This window comes from Eulemur rufifrons, chromosome 7 (assembly GCF_041146395.1).
Source record: "Eulemur rufifrons isolate Redbay chromosome 7, OSU_ERuf_1, whole genome shotgun sequence".
NCBI classification, from domain to species: Eukaryota; Metazoa; Chordata; class Mammalia; order Primates; family Lemuridae; genus Eulemur; species Eulemur rufifrons.
Window position 1 is genome coordinate 89,169,056 of NC_090989.1, and position 24,777 is coordinate 89,193,832.

At 37.3% G+C, this 24,777-nt stretch overlaps 1 protein-coding gene across 3 annotated transcripts in view; it reads right to left on the reverse strand.

Moving 5' to 3' along the window:
* Positions 1–17,424: 17,424 nt before the first annotated feature.
* Positions 17,425–24,777, reverse strand: part of FNDC3B (fibronectin type III domain containing 3B) — a 329,585-nt gene continuing 322,232 nt past the window's right edge. For 2 of the 3 annotated variants that reach the window (XM_069475277.1, XM_069475278.1), the window contains exon 26: positions 18,407–21,010. In XM_069475277.1, coding sequence (XP_069331378.1) covers positions 20,699–21,010 — 312 coding nt within the window. In that variant the 3' untranslated portion in view covers positions 18,407–20,698. Of the gene's footprint in view, positions 21,011–24,777 lie in introns of all 3 variants that reach the window. The other variant, XM_069475276.1, reaches the window with a different exon arrangement.

Genomic DNA, 24,777 nt, shown 5'->3' on the forward strand with positions numbered 1-24,777 from the left:
TCTCTGATGACTAATGATGTTTAGCATTTTTTCATATACCTGTTGACCATTTGTATGTCTTTTGAGAAATGTCTATTCAGATCCTTTGCCTATTTTAATCGGATTATTTGATTTTTTTTCCTATTGAGATGTTGGTGCTCCTTATAGATTCTAGTTATTAATCTCTTGTCAGATAGGTAGTTTGAAAATATTTTTTCCCATCCTGTGGGTTGTCTCTTCACTTTGTTGATTATTTCCTTTGCTTCACAGAAGCTTTTTAGCTTGATGTGACCCTATTTGTCCAATTTTGCTTTGGTTGCCTGTGTTTTATGGGTATTACTCAAAAAGTCCTTGACCAGACTAGTGTTCTGAAGTGTTCCCCCAATGTTTTCTCTCAGTAGTTTCATAGTTTCAGGTCTTAGATTTAAGTTAATTCATTTTGATTTGATTTTTGTGTATGGTGAGAGATAAGGGTCTAGTTTGATCCTTATGAAAAGGGATTTCCAGTTTCCCCAGCACTGTTTATTAAAGAGACTGTCCTTTCCCCATTATGTTCTTGGCACCTTTGTTGAAGATAAATTTGCTATAGATGTGTGGATTTATTTCTGGGTTCTCTATTCTGTTTCATTGGTCTATGTGTCTGTTTTTTTGGCAGTACCATGCTGTTTTGGTTACTATAGCTCTGCAATATAATTTGGAGTCAGGTAATGTGATTCCTCCAGTTTTGTTCTTTTTGCTCAAGATAGCTTTGCCTATTCTGGGTCTTTTGTGGTTCCATACAAATTTGAGGATTTATTTATTTTTTTATTTCTGTGAAGAATGTCATTGGTATTTTGATGGGGATTGTATTGAATCTGCAGATTGCTTTGGGTATTATGGGTATTTTAACAATATTGATTCTTCCAATCTATGAGCATGGAATATCTTTCCATTTTTTTTGTGTCCTCTTCAGTTTCTTTCTTCAATGTTTTACAGTTTTCATTATAGAGATCTTTCACTTCTTTGATTAAATTTAGCTGTAGGTATTTTATTTTTTTTGTAGCTATTATAAATGGGATTACTTTCTTGATTTCTTTTTCAGATTGTTTGCTATTGGCATATGGAAATGCTGATGATATTTTTACGTTGATTTTGTATCCTGCAACTGTACTGGATTTGCTTATCAGTTCTAATAGTTTTTTTGTGTGTGTGTGTGCAGTCTTTAGGTTTCTCTAGATATAAGATCATATTGTCTGCAAACAAGAATAATTTGATTTCTTCCTTTCTAATTTGGATGCCCTTTATTTCTTTCTCTTGTCTGGTTGCTCTAGCTAGAACTTCCAGTACTATGTTGAATAACAGTGGTGAAAGTGGGCATCCTTGTTCCAAATCTTAGAGGAAAGGCTTTCAGTTTTCCCCCATTCAGTATGATACTAGCTGTGGATCTGTCATATACGGCTTTTATCATGTTGAAGTAAGTTCCTTCTATACTCAGTTTTTTGAGAGTTTTGATCATGAAAGGATGTTGAATTTTATCAAATGCTTTTTCTCTTTCCTTTCCTGAAGTGGAAGAAGACTATCCCTGAGCTGCAGTGCCTGGAATTGGGGGAGGGTTGACATAGGCACTGGCTTGGCCACTGTTGCTGGTGCCTCACTGGGTCACATGCACCCCAAGTCTACTGGCCCTGAGCCTTCACAGCTGCAGGACTTGCCCAAGGACTGCAGTCTTTGTGGCTGACTGCCTTACAAATTTATTCCAGGCCCCAGGCTACTTTTTGTCAGTTGGCGGTGAGGCTAGCCAGAACTCCGTTTTGGAACAGACAATTTCCCTCTGGCCACGCTGGTCTAAATGGTCCCTCTGTGAGTGCTGGCAGAATTCTGCCCTGTGCCTTGTTCCTCTGTTGACAGGGTGAGCCTGAGTTCCAATGCAAAGTCCCACAATCACTTCACTCTCCCTCCTGGGCACCCAGATTCTCTCTCTACTTGGCGTGCTAGTGCAGCGCTGCTGGGGGATGGTGGACGGTTGGCGTAGGCAATGCAAGCTGTCTTTTCTGCCCTCTTTAGTGCCTCTTTCCTTGGTATTGTGTTAAAACCAAGTACTATGATCGCTTACCTGATATCTGGTTCTTTTGATGGTGCTTTTTTTTTTGTGGACAGTTGCATTTGGTGTTCGTGTGGAGGGACAATTGCTGGAGATTTCTATTCAGCCATCTTGCTCTGCCCCCTCTTCCAAATAACACATTTCTGAATAACCCATGGATCAAAGAAGAAATCAAAAGGGAAACTACAAAGTATTTTAAGTTAAATAACAAGGAAAGCACATTTCAAAATCTGTGAAATGCCACTAAAGCAATACTAGAGGACTAAACTACCTAGAGAAAAGAAAGGTCTCAATAATAATCTCAGCTTCCACTAAGAAACTAGAAAAAAAGGAAAATTAAATCCAAAGTCAGTGGAAGAAATGAAATAATAAAGATCAAAACAGAAATAAATAAAACAGAAATCAGGAAAACAATATAGAAACTCAGTGAAACGGTGATTCTTCGAGAAAATCCAAAAAGTTGAAAAGTTTCTAGCCATATTGATTAGGGAAAAAAAGAGGGCACAAATCCTCAGTAGGACTCTACATCCTTGCTCTTAACTACCTTCCTAGTCTCCTCAACCTAAAATTCCAGAAATAAAATAAGAAACCTGGTATCCAGGAGCCAAGGGCTTCTTTGGAGAACTGAAAGCAAAGCAAAACTGATCTTATCATAAGTAAAATGATAAATCAGAACCTCTAGAATTCACATTTTTTGTGCTATTCTGTCCCCAGATCTTCAGCTGGTGAAGTAATAAACATCAAATAGTGAAATCTGAGACTTGCAATCATTTGACTACCCCCCAAGACCTATTCTGCTTATGATTTTCAAATTATTAATGTGTGCTATTTCACAATATTATCTCACTACTCTAATAACCTGTTTGTAAATCTGCTGTTATCTTGGAAGCACAGGAAATCAGGGGACAAATTGGAGAAGAAGGAAAAAAAGATGGTAGGATTTGGGAATGTAGTTAGGAGGAGCTGGATTCTGCTGCTGACCATAAAGCCATCACCCTGGGCTCAGGTGGCTCACATGGGCTCCAGACCCTCGACTCTGGAGTGACCCGCTTTGGACAATGCTGTGGAAGATTATTTTTATGCAAGTTATGTCAATTGTTCATGTCAAGATTAGGGGTATAGCTTAGGAATAAAAGAGAAGAAATCTAGTGATGAAATAGTAATGAAGGGGATGGCGTGTTTGAGCAATAACATCCTGCTCCCTTTGTATACAAAAACAGGCTGCCTAGTTTACGTTAGTGACAAGGGAGTAACAGAAGTAACAGAGACAGGTACTGACCAAAGGATGTTTAAAATGACACTGATGACTCAAGGACAGCCTTGTTTTTTTAGTTCAGTAGTAACTTAGCCCTTTAGGATTTAGGAGGAAAACAGATCCAAGCACAGACCCTGTGATGATGATGTGGCTTAGATTTCAATTCAGGCAGGATTTGCGACTTCACTGGATGGTGCTAATGAAACACAGGACACATTGACTCGTTTCTGCTTGACATTTAATTTGCTTCATGATTCCTAGCATGTTCTGCTGTCTGCTGATACAAGTGCTTTCGAGATGGATAGAGCATCCCAAAGGTGCCTTATTATTTACAGTAGTGGTAATACTGAGAGGAAAGCACCTGAAGAGTATAAGATCTAGGTTCTGTACAGATTCAAACTTTCAACTCTACTCAATTCATGATCCTCTCAATCATAATAGGTCATTTATGCTCTCAGGGTCTATTGTGCTTTTGGCCTCCTTAAGTTCAATGTGTCTAGCAAAAAATCCAACAGAGAATTGGGAAAACTCAGGTAATTTCTGATTAATCTGTATGAAAGGAAGACACAGCATTTTTCTCAAAGCCTAGACATTTAAGTGTTTTATGACTTGCCAAAGCATTAAAGTAACAGGATGTGATTGATTGTGTGAAGATTACTTGGCAATAATGTGATAGTTTTAATAATCAATGCTATGTTCTATTAATGTTGGACAGTGACATATTATGTTATATAAATTTGCTAGGAAATGAAATAAAGAAAAGAGAGTTGAGAAGAAGGCACCTAAGAACTAGCTAACATATTTGTTCAACATATGCTCTGAGGTGAGACCTGCTAGAGGAAGGGGATATGCAGAGAGGGATATGAGGGAGAGTGAAGCAATTAAGAGCTGGGCTCCAGAATCGGACAAGTTTGCATTTGAATCTTGGCTCTGTTTTGTGATGTCATGAGACTATCCTGATTACATTTGCTGCTTAACACATTACCACCAAACTTGTAAAGCAACAATCATTTTATTTTGCTCATGATCTTGTGGATCAGAATTTCAGGAAGGGCTGAGCTGGGCAGTTTTTGCTTGGGGTCTCTTAGGAAGTTGCAGTCACCTGCTGCCTGGGGCTGCAGTCATCTGAAAGCTTGACTAGGTTGAAGAGATGCAAGACCAAGCTGGCTGACTTACATGGGCGATAGTGATGCTGGCTATCGGCTGGGAGCTCCCCCATGTTCAGGTGGTGCTCCAGCACGGTGGCCTTTGGAATGTCAAAGTTCTTCTGCCAGAGGAAGTGTTCCAATTGACCAGGTGGTAGATGTGTGGCATTTTAGGACAAAATGTAAGACCTCAGAAACTACATAGAGGTGTTTTGGCCACATTCCATTGGTCACAACAGTCACAATCCCATCCAGATTCACAAGTAGGGAAATTAGACTCTACTCTTTGAGGAGGGAGTGGTAAGGCCACATTGTAGAGGATGGGAGATGTGACTGCAGCTATATTTGAAAAAATCTGCCACAGTAACCTTGAGAAAATAACCTTTCTAAAGCTCCATTTCCCTGTCTGTAAAATGAGAATAATATCTTATAAATAATTGTTGTAATAACTAAATGAAATAAAGCTTGTATGAGGCTTAGCTCCATGCTGGGAACTCAGCAAGTGCTTAACAAATGTTTACTACTAACATAAAATACTGAGCTTTGTTCTGCTTATTCTAGCTTTCACTTTGCAGGCTATGTCACTCACATCTCTCGTAATCTTCAACTTATTGTGCCTCTAACTCTCCTTTTGCATATCCCCGAGAAGATTCTTTTCTGTTCTTAGGGTTCTGACCTCCTGGGATAATATTAAAATCCTCATTAAGTCCTGGTCATTCATTTTCTTGACACTGCTCCTTGGGTTCCATCTTTGCTAGAGAAAATTGCTGATGGCTGATAGGCATCTCCATGAAGGCTACTTAAAGCATCTCTTCCTGTTCTAAACCCTGCCTTCTCTCCCCAGGCTCCAAACCATAACCTTGCCCTACTCCTTAAGGATGACTCATTCACTTACTCTCTAAAGATGACTCCTTCTCTCACTGAAAGAATAGAGGCCCTTGCAAACACGAATTTTCTGATCACTCTCTCCTCCATTTCTATACTTAGCCCTACGTACACCCATCATTTTCTCCTCATCTTTTGTCCCAAATGAAAACATATTTCTTCTAGTTTCTAAGGTTAAATCCTTCAGGTGAGCATTCAGTTCTTACTCATTTCATCTTCTGTGGAACATTTGCTACACTGATTATACCTTCCCCTGTATCTTCAATTGCTTCCTCTAGATTAGCATCTTCCCTTGGGTCTACCAAATGCCTGTCTTTCCTATTTTACTAAATAAAAACTAACCACTCACCCACACCCTTTCTTTAACCTTGCTTCTCTGACCAGCTGCTGTTCTCTTCTTCCCTTCACCCCAGATCTCACAGTCTACAGGTCCCACTCACTAATCATTTTTTACTCCCTGCAGTCTGTCTCCTGCTCTGTCTTTTTGGAAACTCTTCTTGCAAGGGACTCCTGGGGCTACCAGATTGTTTTAAGCTACTGAGTTTTGGGGTGATTTGTTATACACTAATAGTTGAATAATACAGTGGTCAAGCCAGGATCTTGACCCATGTGGTGATACTGAAGCCCACTGTCTTTCCACTTCTGCAGGTAATGGAGAGTAAGGCTAATGCATTATTTTGAGGGCTTTGATCTTCAAGTGAAGGAATCAGAGAATATTTAGAAGAGATCTTTTTTTTTTAAAACCTGAAAGGTTAATATATCAGGGAGTATTGTGGGTGGGTGGCCTGGGATGGGTAGGATATTATAACAAAAGAGATTCAATCACCTGGGAAGTTTTCCAAAACACACATGTCTAGCTTCGCCTTTCTTATTTGCTCCCTGGTAGTTGGGGATGTTTGAAGACTCTCTCTACGTCCTTGTTGCAGTCCAGTCCAACCAATTTTTCACAGGAAGAAACTGAGGCCTGGAGTAACTAAATGACTTGCTGTGTAATGACTGAATGTTTCAAACTTCCTAAGTGCCAGGATTTTGTACTCACTTTTTAAGTAAGTGTGTATGTATTTTTACTTGTTCTTGTAAACTATTGAATACATGTTTATAGCAAGTCAAGCAATATAGAAGAAAACATTAGTTCTTACTCTATTTTTCTACTTGATATTACTCAGGTAATCAATATTAACAGTTTGACAATCCTTCCATACTCTTCCATGCTAATATTTATTTCATCTTATAATAAATTGGGGATATATTTCCAGCTTGGTAAAAATGGTCTAATCCATTTTCCCATTTTTTATTGAGATATAATTGGCCATAAAATTTACCCCTTTGAAGCTTATAACTAAGTAGTTTTCAGGATATTCACAAGGTGTACAACCTCCCCCATTATCTGATTTCAGAACATTTTTGTCACCCCTCAAAAAACCATTATATCCATTATCAGTTACTTCCCATTTGTCCTACCCCCAGTCCCTGACAACTATTAATTTTTGTGTCTCTATATTAGTTCATTCCAGATATTTCATATAAATGGAGTTATACAATATGTGGCCTTTTGTGTCTGAATTCTTTCACTTAACACAGTATTTTCAAGGTTTATCCATGTTGTAGTATGTATGGAATATGTAGTAGTTCATTTCTTCCTATGGTCAAATAGTATTTCATTGTATGGAGATACCACATTTTGCTTATTCATCATCAGTTGATGGACATTTGGCTGTTATAAATAATGCTGCTATGAACATTTTTGAACAAATTTTGTGTAGGCATGTTATTTCTCTTAGGTATATCTCTAGGAATGGAATTGCTGGTTCTAAGGTAATTTTATGTGTAACTTTTTGAGGAATTGCCAAGCTATTTTACAAAGTAGCTGCACCACTTTACATTTCCAACAACGAGGTATGAGGGTTCCAATTTCTCCACATCCCCACCAATATTTGTCACTGTCATTGTGAGTATAGTCATACTAGTGGGTGTAAAGTGATATCATTGTAGTTTTGATTTACATTTTCCTAATGACTAATGATGTGGAACATCTGTTCATGTGCTTATTGGCCATTTTTTATATTTTCTTTGAGGAAATGTCTGTTCAAATCCGTTGTTGATTTTTAAACTGGGTTATTTGTCTTATCGTTCAATTGTAAAAGTCCTTTATCAAATATATGATTTACAAATATTTTCTCCTAGTCTACGGGTTATCTATTGACATTCTTGGTATTCTTGAAGCACGAATGTTTTGAAATTTTGATGAGTTCTTATTTATATCTGTGTGTGTGTGTGCACGCACACATCTTTGGTGTCATAGCTAAGAAACTGTTACCTAATCCATAAAGCTTTACTCGTGTTTTCTTCTAGGCATTTCATAGCTTTAGCTCATACACTTAGGCCTTTGATCGTTTTTGAGTTAATTTTTTGTGTGCAGTATTAAGTAGGGGTCCAAATTCATTCTCTGGCATGTGGATACCTAGTTGCCCCAGCACCATTTGTTGAAAAGACTGTCCCTTCCTATTGACTGGTCTTAGAACCTTTGTCAAAAATAAATTGATCAGTTATATGGGTTTATTTCTGGACTCTCAATTTTATTCATCTATATATTTATCCTCTACTGTACTAGACTGTCCTGATTATTGTAGCTTTGTGATAAGTTTTGAAATTAAGAAGTATGAATCTTCCAACTTTATCATGCTTTTCCAATATTGCTTTTGACTAATCTGAATATTCATACAAATTTTTAAATCAGACTGTCAATTTCTTTAAAAAAAAAAAGGCATCTGGGGTTTTGACAGGAATTGTGCTGAGTTTATAGATCCATTTGGAAAGTACTGGCATCTAACGATTTTAAAGTTTCCAAATCATGACCATGAGGTATCTTTCCATTTATTTAGGTCTTTAATTTCTCTCATTGATGTTTTGTGATTTTCAATGTATTATACAAGTCTCATACTTCTTTTTAAGTTTATTCCTAAGTATTTTCTTTTTGATGCTATCATAAATAGAATTGTTTTCTTCATTTCATTTTTTGATGATTCATTGCTAGTGTGTAGAAATATAATTTGGTGTATTGATATTATATCCTGAAATCTTGCTGAACTTATTAGCACTATTTTTTTTTATGGAGTCCTTAAAATTTTCTATATACTTGATCATGTTAACTGCAAATGCAGTTTTATTTTTCCCTTTCCAATTCAGATTTTTTTAAACTTTTTTTTATTGCCTAATTACTCTAGATAGAACCTTCAGTACAATATTTAATAGAAATAGCAAGAGTAAACATCCCTGACTTGTTTCTGATCTTAGGGCAAAAGCTTTCAGTCTTTCACTGTTATCAGGTTGAGAATGGTCCTGTCTATTCCTAATTTGGTGAGTATTTTTATTGTAAAAGACTATCAGATTTTGTCAATTATTTTCTATGTGTCTATTGAGATATTGTTTTGTTCCTTATTCTATAAATACTATATATTACAATGATTAGTTATTATATGTTGAACCAACCTTGCATTCCTGGGATAAATCCATGTTATGGTTTATAATCCTTTTCATATGTTGCTGGATTCTGTTTGCCAGTATTTTATTGAAGGTTTCTGCATCTGCATTCAGAAGGGATATAGATCTGTAGTTTTCTTGTGATGTTATTTTTAATAGATTTAAAAGGCAATATGAATGCATTGCTCTATTGATGGATAAACTGTTTTTTTTTTTTTTAACAAGCAGCACTAAAATAAACATCCTTGCCCATACACCTGCAAATTTATTTTTTTTAGACTTTTAAATATAAGATTGGCCGGGCGCGGTGGCTCACGCCTGTAATCCTAGCACTCTGGGAGGCCGAGGCGGGTGGATCGCTCGAGGTCAGGAGTTCGAGACTAGCCTGAGCAAGAGTGAGACCCCGTCTCTACTAAAAATAGAAAGAAATTATATGGACAACTAAAATATATATATACAAAAAATTAGCCGGGCATGGTGGCGCATGCCTGTAGTCCCAGCTACTCGGGAGGCTGAGGCAGGAGGATCGCTTGAGCCCAGGAGTTTGAGGTTGCTGTGAGCTAGGCTGAAGCCACGGCACTCACTCTAGCCCGGGCAACAGAGTGAGACTCTGTCTCAAAAATAAATAAATAAATAAATAAATAAATATAAGATTGATTGGTTAAAGTGTGTGTTCACTTTAAATTTTAATAAATATTTCCAGATTACCTTCCAAAAATACTGTAGCAATACACATCTTTCCAGAGAGATATGTGATTATTTCCCCATACTTTCTCCAATATAAGACATTGATCTTTTAATTTTTATTTTATTTTTTTTATTACTTTTTTTTTTTTTTTTTGAGACAGAGTCTCACTCTGTTGCCTGGGCTACAGTGCCATGGCGTCAGCCTAGCTCACAGCAACCTCAAACTCCTGGGCTCAAGCAATCCTCCTGCCTCAGCCTCCCAAGTAGCTGGGACTACAGGCATGTGCCACCATGCCCAGCTAATTTTTTTTTATATATATATTTTTAGTTGTCCATATAATTTCTTTCTATTTTTAGTAGAGACAGCATCTCGCTCTTCCTCAGGCTGGTCTCGAACTCCTGAGCTCAAACGATCCACCTGCCTTGGCCTCCCAGAATGCTAGGATTACAGGCGTGAGCCACCATGCCTGGCCTGATCTTTTAAATTTTTGCCAAAGGGCTAAATATTTATCATTACTTGAATTTTAATTTTCCTAACATGTACCAAGGTTGAACATTGTTCCCTATGGTCTTTGTAATTTACATTTCTTCTATAAACTACTCATTTATTTGCTTTTAGAAATAAATTGCAAATCCTATTTTTTAGAAAAAAATTGTTTTTTTTTGTTTTTATTAGTGTATAGGAGTTTTTGCATATTAGGTATATTAACCCTTTGCCAACATTGTTTTGCAATTATTTTCTCTATTTTTTAATTTTTTTTTTAGAGACAGGGTCTCACTGTGTTGACCAGGCTGGTCTTAAACTCCTGGCCTCAATCCATCCTCCTGCTTTGGCCTCCTAAATTGCTGGGATTACAGGAGGGAACCATCACTTCCAGCCTATTTTCTCTATTTTTAATTAGTTAAATATGTCAAGCTTTTTCTTTCTGGCTTTTCGATATCTTTTTATGCTTAACACCTCACCCATTCCAATATCATACAAATATCCCATATTTTAAAAATCTGTATTCACTTTCCATTGCTGCTGGAAACAAATTACCACAAATCCTTTCTCAATGAGCAAGCCAAATAAACCGATCCAGAAAGATGCTTAGAAGGCACCTGTGAGAAATCTTTGATGGCAGAGGGGGAAAAAATCCCAGGGATTGGTTCCAAAGGGCTTGACATTGCTGCAAGGTTGAAGACCTCAGCAAGGGTGGGCACACGGATGAACAGGTCCATTTCCTAGAGCTCAAGGCTGTTCTGGGGAAACCTAGCAAGAGTTCATGGGATGCCTCAGCAAACTCCTTTGGCCTTCCAACATTAATGTCTTCACAACTCATTTCTGCACTTGCTTTTCTTTTATCCTTGGTATCACATTTTAGCTTTTTGTATACCATTTTTTCAAATTTCCTAATCCCTGTGTGGCAGCATCTGAAATAAGCTTTGTAGAAGAATGGTGTTCCCTGAGCAGAAGTACAAAGGCTGACCGAGCAACTCTCCTAACTGGCAGTTTTGCAATGCAAATGTCAGATGTTTGTAGTGCTTGGTGCCAGTTTTCTCAGCTAAAGCCAAGTTGGAGGCTGCACATATGTGGAGGACCTTGCAGTCTGTCCCCTGATTATTTCAATCAAGGAATTGTAGTTTGGACTGAAGCCTACCTACCTCAGAAGAGTCTAATCTTCATAGAATCATAGAGCTAAGGACTTAGATGATGTAGTTAGTTCAATCTGTCTTACACTGGAGGAACCCAACTCTTAGAACCCAGAGCTGTCATTCCTTGTCTTAGGAAAGAGACTCGGTCTGTTCTTCATAGGGATAGTCATCCCTTCATTAAACATCCAACTTTTGGATAAGTACACCTGGTGCCTTTTTTTCTATCAGGAAGGGGAAGGATGGCAGTGAAGGGATGAACTCAAGCCTGAAGGTCAAGGCTACAGTTGCTGGCCCTGTAATATGTGTTTAAACCTTATTTTAACACCATGGTATTTACAAGATAAAGTCCAACACTGGTACAACTGTTCACATCAGTTAAAATGCAATGACAGAAGAAATCCTGAAGGTTTTTTTTGCAGGCAGTACAGCACAAGGGTAAAGTACACCAGCCTCAGAAATTAATTAGGGCCAGGCATGAATTCTCCATCAGCACTTAGTTACACGCTTTGCCCAAGTTACTTGACATACTCACCACGAAGAGTTGCTGTGAGGCATAAATGAGGTAACGTGTGTCAGGTGCTTAACATGCTCCGAGGGCTCATGAATAAGTGCTCTAATTCAGCACCATTTTATTCTGATTTTAATAAAAAACCCCTGTAGCTTTCCTCAATTCAGTCTATATTGCTTGAAGGATAAAAAATGAAACAAAAACACACACAAAATGGCCAAATCTGAATACATTCCCAGCACAAAAACTTTGAGGTTGTGCATTTTGCACATAGTATACTCTAAATAATCGCCCTTTGCAATAGGAAATTAGGTGTTAAGGGCTTTCTATCTTGGACAGGAAACTTGGTTTTTGGTGTTAGCAACCCACGTTCAACTAGCTTAAACATAAAGGAAAATTTATCAGAAGGAAACTGGGGGTGGGGTGGGGTCTCAGCAAACCTAAGGACAGAATGAACCGGGCCTTAACCAGGGACCTTGTAAGGCAGCTCTGTCTCATTGTTTCTCTTTCCCTGCCAGCTTCATTGTTTTCTCTGACTGAACACAGCTTCCTCTACATCAAGAAAACCAACTGCCCCAAATTTTGGAGCTTTTCATTTTACAGTTTCAGCCACTGGAGCAAGACTAGTTTGAGTCTTAATACCAAATCCAGGGATGGGCCCCAGTGTGGGTTGGGGACTGACCCATTCCTCGAACAATGTACTTAAGTCGAAGCAAGAGGTCTTGGAAGAACATAGCGACTCCGGAGAACCAAATGGATAAAGTTGCGGGTAGGAGAGGGTGTCCCTAGCTCACTGCCCAGAGGAAAGAGTGGCAGACAAAACAACAGAGGCCCATTATACTCTAGTTCTCGCCCCCCCAGGCCAAGTCAAAACCAAAATCTATTTTCTTATCTCAAGCTTTGCAAAATAACATTATAGAACTGTTAGAATTTGGGTAAAAGAACTTTAACTTTCGAAAAGCCAATTTTCACTCGTGAATATTCAGAATCGCTGAACATGAAATATGCACAGTAAAAGAGGAAAGTCTAAGCAGGTTATTGAGCTGGGAGGGATCAGCTACAGAAACTTTCTAGTCCAGTTCTGTGTGGACCCTGATTTTTATTTCCACTCCCCCTTTCCTCTTTCCTTAAAACAGAACTCTTTGCACCTGAACATAAAAAGAATGCATTTCTGGGAGCTGGCGTATAAATGTGTTGCCTAGATGCATTTGGATTTCAGGAGGCAGTGTTTCCTGGTGCATTGTTCTTAAATTTCAGTCTTTTGACTGTTATCCCCGTGATTTCTGCCGTATCAGAGTAGCACCTGAACTATTACTTATCGTATTTCTTTTATGAAATCAAATATCCACTTTAACCTACTTGTTTTTCTTTGGTATGACAGTTACATTTTTCCTTAGCACAGATGACAAAAATTATATAATTTAAAAGGTTAGACATGTGCCACTTATGATTACCTTGCATACCTCCTCGCCTTGGGAAACACTGTGGTAGCAAATCTAAGGCATTTAGTGGCTCATATATGCAAAAAATTTATCTGAATTAAACACATTTCTTTTATAACTTTGTTGAACAGAAAATAAAAAGGTCTGTACATTTAGTCCTAGGAAAAAAAAATTAAGAACCATTCTTTATTGTATTTATCCTTTGACTCAGAAAAAGGGAAGGAATTCCATGTCTTTGCTATGGTTTTTTTCGCCATAAAAATTGATTTTTATTTCACAAATAATACATAATTTATCTTTCATCTAAAAGGCTACAATATGACAGTTAAGATACACTCCTCTTTGACTATCACCTCCCCACTCCCTATGGGAGTTAATCCGAATTATGAATTTGGTGTGCATTCTCCAGACTTCTTCCTTTGCATCTGGCCACTGCAATGTGTGTTTAGATTAAAGGTCAGCTAATGATTGGTCACAGAGTTCCTTAAATGCCTTGAACCAATATATTCTCCAATCTTTGTCAAGGGGCCCTGTGTGCTGGAGTACACTTTCAAAGCTCAGGAAGTTTACAATTCTGCCTTAGCCTTCACTTCCTGCTTGCACAAGGCCTGAAGATCAGACAGAAATGAGAGACTGAGGCCTGTGCAGCACAGCCCTGCTCAGGTGCACGGCCTTCTAGATACCCAGGACGATGTCAGGAACTTTTAAAAGCCCTGTAAGAATATCTCATTCCCCACGTCTTCCTTTTAAGTTTTTAGCCACGTTCTTGTTTGCCCCAACAAGTATTGCAGCCTAGGCAGCTGCAGTGTTAAACAACTGCACTGATTATTTTTCAAAAAATGCCCTGAGTATGAGGCTTTTCCTATACAGCAGCTCCCAGTCAGGTTAAATAATGACAACACCCTGCAAATGGGGCCTTTTCCAGGGACCTGTGAGACAGGTTAAATAGTAATAATACTCTGGGGCTGAGACATTTCAGGAGCTCCCAACTCAGTATGCTCCCTCCTGTGGCTGCAGGACTGTTGGTTTCCAGGGCTACCATGATTGACAGCTGCTGGTTTTCAAGACTACTGTGGAGCTTCAGAGAGTGGGGATGAAGTAGACTGAGTTACAGTGCCACAAAACCTGTTCTTAGCAAGGTTCAGATTGTTGCAAATTTGTGGTTCATTTCCAGAGTTTTGAAAAAGTTGATTTTGGCCCTTTTTTGCTGATGTTTTTGCTGTTTTTATGGAGAAGTGGATTTATGGAGGTCCTCACTCCATCATGCTGGATGTCCTGTTTATTCAGTTTTGATGGAGACATTAGAAGAGACAATTCCACATCCATGCCAAGTATTTAGTGGGAAATGTGGTCAACTGCAGAGCAAATGCCCCAACCAACAAGGGCAGCCATTACTCATCTCTGGTGATAACCTCCATACCAGAAACAAGACCTCGAGTTGCCAGGTCTTCCAAATAGCATCTGAAATTCCAGGATCTTGTGTAAAAGATCCATGTTTTAAAATATTGACTTCAATAAAAAAATCAAAATATTGCACCTAAAATAACACACCTGTGCCAAAAGATTATGGGTTGAAACAGCAGAAGCCTATGGATCACACTGCTATGGCAATTTTTTTCTTACCAAATTAGTTGAGTTCAACAAATCTTTTTAGCATCTATTGAGTGCCAGATGATGTGCTGCAAGCTGCACAGTTAAAATGAGACTGGCTCCCCCATGCACACACTCCTCTCCCAGCTTCTGAGGCACTTAGAGTCTAGCAGTGGAATTTTTTTTAGTTACTACTAAAAAAAAGGGTATCTGTAGACAGGGTAACTGTTAGTTTTAATTGGCCCAAGGCAAAATATCCTGCGAGATTTTTTTTAAAAGGGTCATTGTACAGTCCCTCTCTTTAAGAAAGTGTGTGCACGTGCACACAAGCTCAGAGCACGAGGGCACACAGGACGACTGCAGTTGGGGGTTGGGAAAGGGTTAGAAAGTGGTAGCTGCACAGATCCTTTTGGGGCACAGGGCCAGGGAGCTAGCTTCTGATCTAAATAAAAAGCACTGGAGGCAGAATCCCATGGATGCTTCTTGGTTTATTCACTTTCATGGGAGAGCGTTATCCTCCAGTAGCTTTCTGAGAAAGAGTGCACAGGAGGCAAATTTGTGAGATATTGCATTTTTAAAAATGTCTTCACGTTGCCTTACACTTGATTGAGAGTGGGCAGGTGAGAAATCTATTTCTTTCAAGATCTTGAAGTAATTGCTTCACTGACATCCAGCTTCCAGCAAATTGCTATTGAGACGTCTAATGCCGTTCTTGATTCCTAATCCTTCTGTGTGACCAGCTTTTCTTGGGGAGTTCTCTTGGTCCTAGTGTTTCGAAATTACAAGATGGCATGCCTCAGCAGAAGTCCTATCTTCATCCATGGTGTAGAGTACCCTCCTGCCCTGTCATTCCATTTAATAGAAACACATGTTCAATGATCTCCTCCCTTCATTTTCTTTGTTCTTTCTGGTGTTATTACTTGGATATTGGACATCCTGGTCTGATCCTAGTTTTTTTCATTTCTTTTTGCTCTATTTTTTGGGTTACTTGCTTAATTTCAGCTTTCAACCGCTGTATTGAATTTTTAATTTCCAAGAACATTTTTCTTGTTCTTTAAGAGTTCCTTTTCTATAGCATTCTATCCTGATTCTACAGATGCCTTATTTCTCTTATCTCTCTGGAGATTATATATATATATATATATTTATATATATATATATATATATATTTTTTTTTTTTTGGAAGCTTCTTCTCCGTGTAGTCTCCGATGCTTCCAAGTTGTTGGCTTTGGGCTTTTCACTCATGGTAGAAACTTTCACCAGATGCGGGTTACCCTTGGTTAAGATGGAAGACTAAAAGGATGACAGTGGACTGCTGAGAGTTTCAACTTACTGCAGGGGTTCTCAATCTTGGCTGAACAGGAGAATCACCTGGGGAGCTTTAAAAACCACTGATGCTCTGGCAATACTCATTTTATTGGTGTAGAGTATGGGAATTTTGAAACGCTCCCAGGAGATACTAATGTACAGCTAAGGTTGAAAAGCACCACCAAAGGATGTTCTGGCTGAAGCACTTCATTGAAGATTTTTAGATCTTTCTTTCTGGCCCATGAGGCTCTTCGGGCAAGATTCTAATGTTTTCCCCTATGCCTATGGTCACCGATTCCATTTTTGAAATGGTACCTTCATTCTCAACTGTGGACAGTGTCTCCCAGTCCAGGGACTTTCCATTTTAATGTTCTCCTGAGGTTAAACTTCTAGGCTTCTGCAAAGGTGATGGAGGGACAAGTTGTTCAGCTGAAAAAAAATGGGGAGGGATTTCTGAGATCTAACTGCCATTTAAACAGCTTTCACACAACACAATTTCAGGCTCCTCTCCCCCTTTACCATCACTTTGAAGGAATATGCTGCTGGCAATTTTTGAGCCTTCAGGGTATTCTGCATTGAGAATTTAAAAATTGAATTGGTGTTCATTTTTCCCTCTGACAAGTTAGAATGAAGCTTTTTGTGGGTCGAGTTTCCAAAATTCTGGTGCCAAAAACTTCTTTGCCATTCTTCCCAGTCTTGAGGGGGGTTGTGACTTAAAAAAAAAAAAAAAAACTGCTGTGAGCTATGATCATGTCACTACACTCCAGCTTGGGTGACAGAAAAAACAAAAAAAAATCTTTACTGTATTTTTAGTAGAGGGTCAGAAGCATGCAAAATTTGATGTGTGCTCAATTTGTCATCTTTACCCAGAAGAATGACTACCATTCTTGATTCAAGAAAGTGAGCTTTGAGTTACAGTTTTTCTACACGTTTTTCCCCCAGAAATAAAAAACATAGTAGGGATTTCTAGCAAAACAGTCTAACCATAATGATAAAACCATGGCCATGTTAGAAACACTAGGCTTCATTGCTGTTGTTGTTGTTGTTGACACCCACAGGAGGGAAGAGGGGGTCAAAACTGAGTTTGTCATGGGACAGAAAGCACCCAGTGAACAGAGGGAGATCTGCTCTTGAGTCTTGGCATAGAGATAAAACGTTAGGCAAAGAGGTACATTATCCACATTGACTCTGGCAAAGCCTATACAGTCCACAATCACGTTTTAGTTGGCCCACAATGGGGGAATCTGGATTTTTAGCTTCTTTTGAAATATCTGCATGTGTGATTGTGGCTGGCAGTCCTGAAAGACTTCAACCAGCAGGAGCTGAGCTGCAGCTGCCTCTATAGATGGCATCATGCACTATGCCACCTGCCTGGCCTCTAAAGCCATTTGACTTTTCAACTTCTGGGGAATGGTGTTTAAGTACTTAAAAAGCAACAACAACAACAACAAAAGCAATCCTATTCATGGCAGAAAAACCCTACTTAAGTCAGAAAGAATTAAAACATTTATTGGGCATAAATATATTACATATACACTACAGATACAGTTAGGTATTACATATAGCATAGTATTTGCAAAATCTATACATTAAAATTGATATGGCAGTTTTAATACAATGTATATGAAATAGTCTAAAATTTACAATACAGGAAAACATATGATTTTTTTTTTTTCTCCTAAAGTTGAAAAGCTTGGAATGTATGTCCAACAGTGAGGTAAAAACATTTTGTCTTTCAATTTAAAGAATTGTGCAAGGATAACATTCAAACACATTCAATTAGGGCACTTCTCAATTTTGACATGAATACTGAATTACTGTAGTCAACAAAACAAGGTTAGAAAATGCCGACATTTCAAGTTGATAAGAACAAGGCAGATAATATGAAAAAAAATCTTTTAAAAAAGTTTCCTTTTTAAACAATTTCTTTGAGGACAAAGGGCAGTTTGTTTCACATGACTGGAATTTCTTGTGCCAGGGATGAGTCTGATACACAGAGAAGAGTCAGAGCACTCAAAGCCACTCACTCACTCCTACATAGATAGCAAAAGGGCAAAGGGATCAGGTTAATATAACACTTTATTTTATTGTTCATGTGTAATGGCAATATATATAGTTATATATCAATATCACATATACATATTTGTGATAGAAAACAGTGCCATAGAAAGTAATAATTTTCTGACTGAGAGGATTATAATGAATACCAAATAATGGAGAGCAATAAAATAAAGTGCCGTCAGCTTGTATTTCATCATACACTTCAGCTTTCTGGTCGTTAAACAGATAGTATGAAAGTCTCAAAAAGATCAAATACTCATAGCAATTTTGGCTTAAAGTACTATTCATTCTTAAAAATTCAACCAATTCAGAGAATTTCTTTATAGCAGCAGTTCTGAAGTGTTTAAAAAAAAAAAAAAAGACTTCCCCCGCCCTGCAAAGAGGGTTTTGTACTCAGTTGAATTTTCATTGCTTAAAAAAATACCTTCTCCCCGAAACACCTGCATGAAATTGTCTCAGAAAATGCAGATGCAATGTCATAGTGGGCATATCACACACTTAAATAGAGGGATGAGTTTTGGAAGGCCAGAACTTTGGCAAAAATATATTTCCTTGATGCCATCAGTTTGCAAGGCTAATTAAACTAGTTATTATACTTAATAATAAAATACAAAACTCTCTAGTACTTACTACATCAATATAGGCACACAGAATAATTCATTGATCTTAGCACTTTCTTTCAAGAGATGATTATGGTTTTTGGGTACATGTAAACGTTTCAATCACTGATAATGAATTCTTTTTTTTGGCATTTAATGCACTAGATGCTCTTATCTTTTAAAAACACAAGAAAATGTCAGAAGATTAATAATACTACAGATGTTGCCATGGAACAAAACTGACCTAAAATTACAAAAGTATAAAACACAAAAAAATAACATGCTACAAGGGAAAATTAGTACATAAGTACATTTTAAAAATTTTACAATAAATAAAGATTGCACTGTAATTGGCATTTAAAGTACTGTATGCAGAATATAGTATAAATAAACCAAAAACAAAATAATGTTGGTTTCCCCATGACTTTGGTATGGGAATATAAGCTAGTACAGGATACTGCATCTTAGACAACATAGACCAAGCACAAAATAGCTATGATCAAGAAAAACCAGGTAGCAAAAATATACAAAAACAGAAGCAGGGGGATACACTGTGTCTGTTGCACCCTTTTGGAATATATTTGCACCTCCAACTCTTATATGTCCCTGAGGTACTCGAGCATTATGGACTTCATATAAATAATCCAATGACTTTGGGTTAAAATTGATTATCTCATGACTCAAACATGCAAGAGTAACACTTTGCACTCCAATAGCACCTGTTGATCAAAGATCTCAAAGCACTTACAAACATTAGAATCCCCTTTTATTTTTATTTTATTTTTCATGCATGGGAAAACTGAGGCACAGAGAGGTAAAGTGACATGTTCAGGTCACGCAGCAAGTTAGTGACAGATCCAGGGAGAGAATCTAGGCTCCTTGACCCCCAAACACCCTGTGCTTACCACCAGACACCATCCCCTCTCCAACCACGGCCAGGCAAACCCACAGAAATAGGAACTACAAATTTAGATGACTCTCTTTTGGGTTTTATCAATTTTCATCTGCTGTTACATTAGTATTATGCGCACTGAATTAAGGTATTGAAATTGAATCACTTCACTGATACCTCAAAGAACAGCCTAAAGGCAAATGTTTCAAAAATAATGAGCTGACACCTAAGAAGATTGCTCACAATTAGCATAAATCATGGACAATGGGCAGAGGCACTAAACTGTCACCAGTTCTTGTCATATAATTCTGGTCAAACATAACAGAATATAATAACTCTAGTGATTAGATCAGAAGTAGTTATATACAAAGACAAACAAACAAGTTAAAGCAGCTTTTAAAATAGCTGAACAAGGAAACAACTAACTATTGCACAATGCCCTCTTAAAGTTACTGCTATGAATTGACGTGGTAAAATCTACAATGCTCCATAATTTATAGGTGCATTTTGGTTACTTGATTTCTTATACAGGCAGCTCATAGTGTTAAAATCGTAAGAAATACAGAGTATTAAAACATTTTAGATTAAAGTACACATTTTGATTTAAATGAGCTAAACACAGTTAAATAACTGAGTGACAAAATGGTTGTTTAGGGCAGTCTCATCTGAGTTAACACATCTCCCGTATGTTGCTGTGTGGTAATACTCTGACAACAGTGAAATCCTAGCCCTGTAACTACATACACTGTGATTCATGTTTACGGATATAGATGATCAAGACATAACAAGTGACTGGTGAATATAAATTACTAAACTGTAACATAAAAAAAAAATCAAAGGCTTGCAAAAGACATCAGTGAAAACAGAATAAAGTCAAATCTGAAAATTTAAAAGAAAACATAAGAAAGCTAGCTTTTGGTATCTGGTTTGTTTTTCTTCTTCTTTTTTTAAATCCAGTTTAACCTCTTCCTAGTTTTGCATTTCAAAAAGGTGCACCAAAACACTGACATTTATTTTTCTAGCTAAATCTGTAAAACAAGAGTATATAAATCAAAGAACAAAAGGGCTTAAAAAGGGAAGTATCTGAATAAATGTGTGTATTAAAATGTGTAGCATTAATTAAATTCATACCTCTAGTTTTGTTGGGTTTGTTTACTTCATTAAGAAGTACTGTAATATAAAGGCAAATAAAATGGACAAAGTTGCAAAGCCTAGCACAATGAGGGCTGCGAACTGTTCATCAGTAGGCATCATGCTCTTCATTTTGGGATCATCTAAGCTCCCCATGTCCCCTGTAAGCATGACCTCACTTCGTTGTAATACAAAAGCCGCAGAGGGGCTGAAAGCTCCGCTTAGCTCCTGAGAGGTGTCTAAACAGCGACGACACGCACATACGCGGAACCTGTAGTCTGTGTTGGTCTGGAGGCCTGAGATTTGGAATGTGGCTTCTTCTCCCTTGTATACCTTCAAGAAAAGGAAAGTCTTAGTTAATGAAATTATAACACTGTGGTCGCCTATGATATCAGGTACGTTGTGAACATTGACCTGGTTTAAATTCACTTCATAACAACAAAAATTAAATAAAAAGTATTTCTCCCAATCTGTATTTCATCCACAAAAAAAGGTATTCCAACACCTTTGAATAAAATATGATATAAAATCCAGTGACTCTGACTTTGACAGAGGAGATAAGCCACTGACTAGAAATGCAGCTGACATTTTAGGTAATAAAGATGCATCTAGCTAAATTTTAATAATTTAGGCTATAAATCAGAGCTATGTTTTTGGTCCCCAAAATAAATCAGCATTTTAAAATGGAAATAATTAAAAGAATTGAGCAAACACTAAAACGCAAAGTTTTCATAGAATAGAATTGGAATGTTCCTAACACAAAGAAATGATAAATGCTGGAGGTGATGGATATCCCAATTATCCTGATTTGATTAATTCACATTGTATGACTGTATCAAAACATCACATGTACTCTATAAATGCATACAATTATGTACCCATAATAATTAAAAATAAATTTTTTTTTTTTCTTTTTTTTTTTTTTTTGAGACAGAGTCTCACTCTGTTGCCCAGGCTAGAGTGAGTGCCGTGGCGTCAGCCTAGCTCACAGCAACCTCAAACTCCTGGGCTCAAGCGATCCTACTGCCTCAGCCTCCCGAGTAGCTGGGACTACAGGCATGCGCCACCATGCCCGGCTAATTTTTTTTTTTTTTTCTATATATATTTTTAGCTGTCCATATAATTTCTTTCTATTTTTTTTTTTAGTAGAGGTGGGGTCTCGCTCTTGCTCAGGCTGGTCTCGAACTCCTGAGCTCAAACGATCCGCCCACCTCGGCCTCCCAGAGTGCTAGGATTACAGGCGTGAGCCACCGCGCCCGGCCAATTTTTTTTCTTAAAAAGCAAAGTTTTTGGCTGACTTTGTGGGAATTGTATATACAATGTAGCACAGTCCCCTCAAGATACCTCACCCCCCGCCCAAGACGTAAATACTAATCTCACTTCTAATTCTGTAATTAGTTTTGCCTGTTCTATAAGTTGATATAAATGGAATCATACTGTACACACTCCATTCCTTTGTGCCTACGAGATTCATCCATGTTTTGAGTGATTCAGTAGTTGTGACTTTTATTGCTATCATTCCACTATATCACTATACCTCAATTTATCCTTTTTTTTTTTTTTGCCAAATATGTGGATTATTTTTAGTTTGGAGGTTTTGTATAATAAGAATGCTATGACCATTTTTATTCAAATGTTTGAGGATTTAAGTTTTTATTTTCTTGGGCAAATACCTAGGAGTGCAAGCGCTGGGTCACCGGGTCACTGTATATTTAACTTCATGAGAAACAGTTTTTCCAAGAGATTGTATCACCTTGCACTTCCACTAGCAAAGTATGAGAGTCTAAGTTGCTCCATATCCTCGCTGACATTTGTTATTATCAATCTTGTATATTTTAGCTATTCTACTCGAGTGGGTGTGAGCAGTATCTCAATTGCATTTCCCTGATGCTTAATGATGTTGCATGTCTTTTCATGTCTTATTGCTCATTTACAGATCTTCTTCTGTGAAGAGTACATATAACTTTTTGCTTATTCGTAATTTGACTTATTAATTTGTAGGGGCTCTTTATATAATCTGAATATAAGTTCTTTGACAGATACATGTGTTGCAAATATTTTCTACCAGTTTAGTGGCTTGCCTAATTGTTTTCTTGAGGAATTTTTGATGTAGCCCAATTTACCACAAATTAACATTTAAATAACTTAGTGTTCTGTTTTGAGTGTTTCATCTCTACATGTGCTTTCTTCCATTAAGGATCTAGGATGTTTTTTCCCCTTTATTAGCCCTAATATTATCACCAAGATGCTTACTATTACATGAACTTGAAAACTATCAGTTTACTCTGAAATCATCACACTTTGAGTTGACTGAAGCTAACCAAGAGTCTTTGAAGGGAGATGGAAGAAGGAGGTCTCCAAAGGTTGTTCTAACAAAATGATACTGATCCTCAAAAAACTTAGAGGAAATGATAATCAGATTAAAATTACACAAAATCTTATGGCTTATATTAGAGTCAATGAATGTAAGTAAGAAAAATATAGCTGAACCTAAACCAAATCAATAAGAGATCTGGCAGGTGAGTAATTAAAAAGAAAATAAAATTAACTGAATCCTTTCTAGCTGAGCAGCACTGAGTTAGTACTTGTAAAGTACATAAAACATGCCTGGTGTGTAGTAATTGCACAATAAGAGTCAATCAGCTGCTGTTATTGCTATTTAGAACTTAAAAATGACCTAGCAACAGGCTGCCTTAATAAAGCAGTCAATTTTGTGAAATACTTTTTCTGCACCTAATTAGATAATCATACGGTTTTTGTCCTTCATTCTGTTAATATGACATAGTACATTTGATTTGTGTATGCTGAACCATCTTCACAACCCAGGGAGAAATCCCACTTGATCACCCTGGATGATCCTTTTAATGTGCTGTTGAATTGGGTTTGCTAGTATTTTGGTGAGGATTTTTGTATCTATGTTCATATCAAGGATATTGACCTGTAATTTTCTCTTCTTATAATGTCCTTGCCTGCCTTTGGTATCAAGGTAATGCTGACCTTGCAAAAAGAGTTTGGAAGTATGCCCTCCTATTTAATTTTTCGGAAGAGTTTGAGAAGGACTGGTATTAGTTCTTCTTTAAATGTTCAGTAGAATTCAGCCGCAAAGCCATCAGGTTCTATGCTTTTGTTTCACAGAAGAGTTTTTTTTTACTGACTCAATCTCCTTACTCATTGGTCTGTTCAGATTTCCTATGTCAGTCTTGGAAGGCTGTGTCTAGGAATTTATCCATTTCTTCTAGGTTAATCAATTTGTTGATATTTAATTGTTCATAATAGTCTGTAATGATCCTTTCTATTACCGTAGCATCAGCTGTAATCTTTCATTTCTGACGTTGAGTCTTCTCTCTCTTTTTAGTCTTGCCTAGGGTTTTTTTTTAAACTTAGTTTGAAGTCGACATTTTATATTGTTTTTCTAGTCTCTATTTTATTTATTTCTGCTCTCATCTTTATTATTTCCTTCCTTCTGCTACCTTTGAGATTAGTTTGTGCTTTTTCTAGTTTTTTGAGGTATAACTTTAGGTTGAGATCTTTCTTCTTTTTCAATGTAGGTGTGTATCACTGTAAACTTTGCTCTTAGTTTTAGAACTGTTTTTTGCTGGATCCTATACATTTTAGTATGTTGTGTTTCCATTTTCATTTGTCTCACAATATTTAATCTTCATTTTAATTTCTTCATTGATCCATTGGTTGTTCAGAAGCATATTGTTTAATCTCCATGTATCTTTGACTTTTCCAAAATTTTTCCTGGTACGGAATTTTCGTTTTATAACATTGTGGCCAGAATAGATGTTTGATATAATTTCAATCTTCTTAAATTTGCTGAGGCTTGTTTTGTGCTCTAACATGTGACCTCTCCTAGACAATGTTCCCTATGTACTTGAGAAGAATGTGTTTTCTATTGTTGGATGGAAACTCTATTGGGTTCATTTGGTCTAAAGCGTTGGTCAAGTCTAATGTTTTCTCCTTACTAATTTTCTGTTTGGATGATTTGTCCATTATTGAAAGTGGGGTATTAAAGTCTACTATCATTGTACGCAATCTATCTCTTCCTTTCGATCCTTTAATATTTGTTTTCCATGTTTAGGTGCTCTGATGTTGGG